At 29.6% G+C, this 6,060-nt stretch overlaps 1 protein-coding gene across 1 annotated transcript; it reads right to left on the reverse strand.

Annotated features, from left to right (window-relative positions):
• Positions 1-3,140: 3,140 nt before the first annotated feature.
• LOC107430726 (glycerol-3-phosphate 2-O-acyltransferase 6) lies at positions 3,141-5,853 on the reverse strand. Its single transcript, XM_016041600.4, has 2 exons — positions 5,110-5,853; positions 3,141-4,269 (listed from the first exon to the last, which is right to left on the reverse strand). The coding sequence occupies exons 1-2, from the start codon at positions 5,731-5,733 to the stop codon at positions 3,394-3,396; spliced, it is 1,500 nt and encodes a 499-aa protein (XP_015897086.3). The 5' UTR covers positions 5,734-5,853; the 3' UTR covers positions 3,141-3,393.
• Positions 5,854-6,060: the final 207 nt, after the last annotated feature.

The following is a 6,060-nucleotide window of genomic DNA, read 5'->3' on the forward strand; positions in this document are numbered from 1 at the left end:
CACGAGACACAAATAAAACTTATCAAAAATTAAATCCACAATTTCGAACCCTCAAACTAATGGAACCCCGATTTCCTTTCATTTGCTCTACTGAGTGGTGCGAGCAACGATTATAATTACTCTTGTCAAATAATGACAAAAAAGAAAACCATAAAACTGTAAGAAATAATGACACGTTTAGAGCGTTTATTTACCACAAGTTAGTGGTTCCAATCTGTTTGTACTCCGTCCTACATCCATTTTGAATCAAGTATATTATATATTCTTTATTCTATTTAAATATTTTTTTATTTTAATTTTTATTTGGTGCTGAACAAATGTTTAATGTATGTGTTTTTTTTTTTTTTTTTTTAAAAAAATTTGATGTTGTGGGAAAAACATATAGAATTGGTATATTTGTTATGTTTTGATTTTTATGAATAAACCTACAAAATACATCCTATAAGAAATAAAGAAATAGGCTGTGCTGTGGGTACGGACAACAGGTCCCAAATTGGTGTCTAGATTCGTGAAAGCCGCATTTAAGTACTCTGTTGCCCAGCTCTCCTCAAAAACAGAGGTCCCCATGTTATGTGACGGTCCATTAAAGGTTGTCTTTATTTTTATTAATTTTTTTTGGGGGTTAAATACAGTCCATTAAAGGTTGTTTTTTATTTAAATCATTAATTTTCAAAAATAATTATTTTAAGCTATTAATTTTTTAATTTGTTATAAATTGATCAAATCCTTAATGTTATACAATGCATTCATTTGCACTTTGGTATTTTGACTTTTTCAATTTTTTTATTTAGATTTTTAATTTTTTCAATTTATGGATTTAGATCCTTAATTTTTTTTAAAATAAGAATTTAGATTGAGTATCAAATTTTGGTATACTTAATTATTGTTTCAAATGATCCAATACTACTTAAAAGTCCACATGGAGCAGGATTTCAATATAACGCTTATAATACTATTATAAGGTATATTTTTTATTTAAAAAATAAAAAGAAATAAACAAATTTAACAATAATTTATGATATATCAAAAAAATAATAATTGATTATTTATTAATGACTTTTTATTTATTTATTTTTGTTATTGTGATTTGGGTTGATAAGAGAAAGAGCTTGAAGAAAATGAGGAATTTAAGAAGGGTGATGGTGGCGGAGGCGGATTGGCCAGATGGAGGTCAAATTAAGTGATGTGTCAATGATGGGACACTGTCACACAACCACGTGGTTTTGCCAAATCTTAGAGGCTTATATTCATATGAGCCCATTGACCCAAAAATCATGCTCCTTTTATTTATTGTCTTTTAAAGGACTTACTTTTTTGGTCCCATTTTCTGCTTTTCCTAGCTGTCCATCCACTACTGGGGACGACCTTTACCCTTAAAAGAAAGAAAGAAAGAAAGAAAGAAAAAGGCTTTCTCATTTACTACATTTTCCAAATTAATAATATACTTTTTACTTGCAGGGTTAAACATCTCTGAGCTTTCTCTATCTAATTAATTTTTAGATAAATTAGAAAAAAAAAAAGTAAAAAAAGATAAATATATTAATGTAAGAATGTTATTCTGTAGAAAGTGAGATGGGTTCATTTAATTGTTATATCAATCACAATAAACAGCACCTATTAGCCATTGCAGGCTGTAGTCATTAGATACACTGCATATATATACATATATATATATATATTTATTTATTTATTTTTATTATATATATATATATATGTATTTATATTTATTTATATCCACCCATGTGAGCTTTTATCAGCATTTCATAAGGTAGGTGATGACCCACTCTCGGATTTAACTTCTAAATATTAAAGGATGATTAACATATACGTTGATATGGTAGAGAGATCGATATCCCATATATGATTTTATTGAAACTTTTTAACAAAATATACTAATCGATCGGTTAATTTACTACTTTCGAATTTGTAGTCAAGTAATTGTAAATTTTGTTGAAGATTTGAAGGAGCTATTAGAATATTATGGCATTCCTTAATCATTTAGAATATTTGAGATATATATATATATATATATATACACACTAATATCCTCGACTGGCTCATTCTACTCCAGGTTAGAATTATCGTACACGCTAGGTAGTCAGAATTGGTCAACAATTTTCAATAGATCCATACTTGTATCTCCACCTCTAACTTGGGAATAATGTCAGATTTAATTTAATATTCTCATAACAAAATAACTGGAATGAAAAAAAATTTGTCAGCTAGAACTTCTATGATAATATATATACATATATATAAATACTATATTATATGCTTGTGGTTATTGTTTGTCTTTTCTGTTCAGACTTGTTCTCATTGGTGCATGCAGTCTGAGAAACAGCGGAAGCCATTAAAGCCACATTTAAACGAGTACCTAATCATCCAGCATGGATCATAAATATATATATATATATATATAGAAAGAAAAAGTAATAATTTCGCATGCCAGAATGCCACATGGTAAAAAATACGATATGATATCTAATGATATCAGAAGATATATTTTTTATTCAAACAAAAAAATAATAATAATAATTTGTTGGAAATAAATTTTTATAAAATAATGAAAATATGTTTAGATATTGGAAGTGTAAATTTTAATTAATAATTTAATATTAAAATTTTAATAAAATAAATATAATTTTTAATATTTATCATATTATTAAATGTTCAATATAAGATAGAAAATATTTTTCCAACATATTAAAACTATATATAAATTTTTGTTATAAAACACATAAATGCCTTTATAAGGAGCTCGATTATGTCACATATAACTCAATAGATATATTAACCAGTTATATGTAAATACTAAATGTAATGTGAACTCACATATAACCCTCGTCCAATTACATGTAAAAACTAACTGTAATGTGAACATCGAATATATATAATGAATTACATATAATATGATTTTAGATACGTCCTCAATAACATGCAGGCGCACGCACGTACATTTTATATAGTGATATATATAATATATAATGTTAATTAAATTATGATATGTTGACTTTATTAAATTTCGAAATACACGTGTTTATCCATGGCGTAATACATAATCCAAATTAATATGAAAATGACTATCTATATGTATATATATAAATACTCAATAACAATGGCAGAAGATAGAAACCTGGTGATAACAAACACCCATATATACGGATTGTCTATGAAAATTATTATTAAGCAGATTTTTACACTAAAGTTTGAAATAAAAATAAAAAAGAAAAACATATACACAAAATACTGTCACAATTAATTTTATTGCTATGGGAGAAAGCATTTTGTGAAATATATATAAAAAAAAAAACAAAAGAGAAAAAAATCCTGGAAATTAATGGACTTGATGATCAACGATATATATTATGTAATATTCTATATAAAATATTTCCCCTATTCTTTTTCTTTTTCCTCCTTCACCGGAACTCGACCATCTGTTCCAGCAAGTATAGAATACTTATCCTTCCTGGTCAAATTGGTGCATTCAAATCCAAGTGTCCCACCTAAAACCCTTTGAATATAATTGGCAACTTCAATAGCCGATTTACCCCCTTTGCAAGTAAGCTCAACCGGAAGCTGATTCAAGAAAGTGATCTCATACGTAGGCATAGGATTCATGAACACAAAATAAGGGTCAAAAAATTTATGCCCTCTAACCGTGGTCCCATAGAACACACTCTGCTTCACATTAATGGCCACGGGCACTATTCGATCTGTTAATTCAGCAAACAGAGCACTAAATCTCAATAAAAATGGTTCTCTACAAGTTGTACCTTCAGGGCATATGAATAGGTCACCTTCTTCTAACAAGCTTTTGATTTTGGCCGCATCTTTTTCTCTTTCCCTTGATAAGGCGACGGTTTTGATTGGTGAAATTATTTCACTAAATTTGCTAATGCTATATGTGACAGCACTAACTTTTCTTTTCAATGCGACGGATGTGACAACGGGGTCCAAAATTGTTCTATGATTGCAAACAAATAGGACTCCCCTATGACCTTTTCTGGGTGGTGGTGGTGGATTGCCTTTGACGATGACTTTGATTCCTAAAAGCTTGTAGTTGTACCAAGCTAGTCTTTCGGGCAGAGGAATGTTGAGGTAGACTCTGAGAATTGATAGGATTACACCGATTGGTAACCATAAAAATGACAACAGTGCAAGTAGAGGTGTTGGTCTTTGTACAAAACGACCGTCGTGGAATATGACCGGGCTTAGGAGTTTGTTTCTTGGTAAAGATTCGCATTTTGTTCTTGGGACCATATAGCCTTCCTGTAAATAAATTTAGAAAAAAAAAATGGAAACATAGTCAAAAATAGGTGAATTTCCAGAACTATATAATATATAATAATAAACCAAATGATCACTTTGCTGTAAATAGAAATTTTCACCAAGTTTTTTTTTATTCTTATTATTTTAATTTTTTTTATGGAGAAAGAAAATCTTAGTACAAGTCACAGGAAAAGAGTTTGTGAAATCAATGATGTGAAAATGATATTTCGAGTGATTACTGCTCCATATCCCTAAATCAGGTACGTATACCAAAACCAAAATTTTATTTTAAAAAAAAAAAAAAAAAGTGGTTTGGACATGAGCTAATTATGTGGTCTCTGTTTGTCCTACAACCGGAAAAAAAAAAAAAAAGGCATTTATACTCAATTAAAAAAAAATAATAAAACAGAATTTTGGATTTGCGAATTATATATCAAAGAAAAGCGATTAGACAAAAAATAAACAAATAAAAATGAAAAGGCTTTAAATAGAAAACCGTTAAGAAAATTTAAACATGAAAAACTGTGTATGGTGGACCCAAACTTGGATTTTAGACTCAGAAAGACAGAAAAAAAAAATTTTAAAAAAGGATAAAAGAAAAAGGATAAAGATCATTATTAACACTCCCACCGAACCTCATAAATTTTAAATAATATAAATTTATTGTGTTTTTAATTGTACCACCTTTGTGGAGCTAAGAAACAGCTCATAGAATTCGAAGTTGTGTACATCCAAATTCGAAAATAGAAAATTAGAAAACGAAAAAAAAATAAAAACAAAAAAAACAAATATAAACAAAAGGAAGTTAAAAAACAAAATAAATAAATAAACATATAATACCTTGCAAATTGACATGAAATCATGGTCTGTTTCTCTGTCACCGAGTCCTAAATCAGGCAAATTGGCTCCAAACTCCTCAAGAAGAGCTTCTTTCTTGTGCTGACCAACAAGAACACCAGGTTTCTTGACAAAACCAGTTGCTCTCCCCGACTTTGTGACTTCAATTTCAGTCCCAAAAACCTTATCAGCACCGAAGAAGTTCTTCACAAATGGTTCAACCATTATTCTCGGATTAGCGGTTATTACGTACCGTTTTCCGAAACAGTTGAAAACTCTCCAAGTCTCAGGATGAACATCCTCGGAATAAAATTTAGGAAGGACAGATCTGGAAACAAGGTCAATGTCTTTGATCTTCAATCCAGCGAAAGAAATGAAGATAAAGGTTTTGATAGCAATGGATTCGGATACGAACAAGTAGGTGAAATATACGAACGGAACCGAAGCCAGAAGCATTAGTCCTCTAAATATGCTCCCAGCTTCAACAGCAACGAGCATGTAGTAAGGGAAAGAACTTCTCGACACGAGAAGCGTACCGTCTAGGTCTGCAGCCACCGTTTGGTTCGATCGTCCCGCGGTGCTGCATTTCGTTATCGGTTCGAAATGACGGTGAGCCGCCATAAGCATCTGATGAAACTAAAGAAAGAGAAAAAGAAGCGATCGATTTTGTTTTTGGAGTAAGTATTGGTTCAAAAATTTTCTTTATTTTTTCGTTTTTATGTGTTGGCTACAGAAAGAACAATAAGCCAGGGCTTTATAAAAGGAGGAGGGAAAAAAAGAAATAAAATAAAATAAAAATAAATAAATAAATAAAAAAGGCCATGTTGGAAAAATGTTATGGTTACCATGAAAAATTTTATGTGGTTGAGAGTTATTTATTTACTTTACTTTTTTTTTTCAATTAATTTTGTTATTTTAAAAAAAATGTTTTAAAACTTTAGAAAAAAAGGTTAA

Source organism: Ziziphus jujuba, chromosome 6 (genome assembly GCF_031755915.1).
Source record: "Ziziphus jujuba cultivar Dongzao chromosome 6, ASM3175591v1".
NCBI lineage: Eukaryota > Viridiplantae > Streptophyta > Magnoliopsida > Rosales > Rhamnaceae > Ziziphus > Ziziphus jujuba.

Bases quoted from the DNA above. Each gene is read 5' to 3' on its own strand.
- LOC107430726 (XM_016041600.4), bottom strand. From the start codon at position 5,733: ATGCTTATGGCGGCTCACCGTCATTTCGAACCGATAACGAAATGCAGC. The intron at 4,270-5,109 runs GTATTATATGTT...ATTTATTTACAG, and splicing joins ATTTCATGTCAATTTGCAAG to GAAGGCTATATGGTCCCAAG.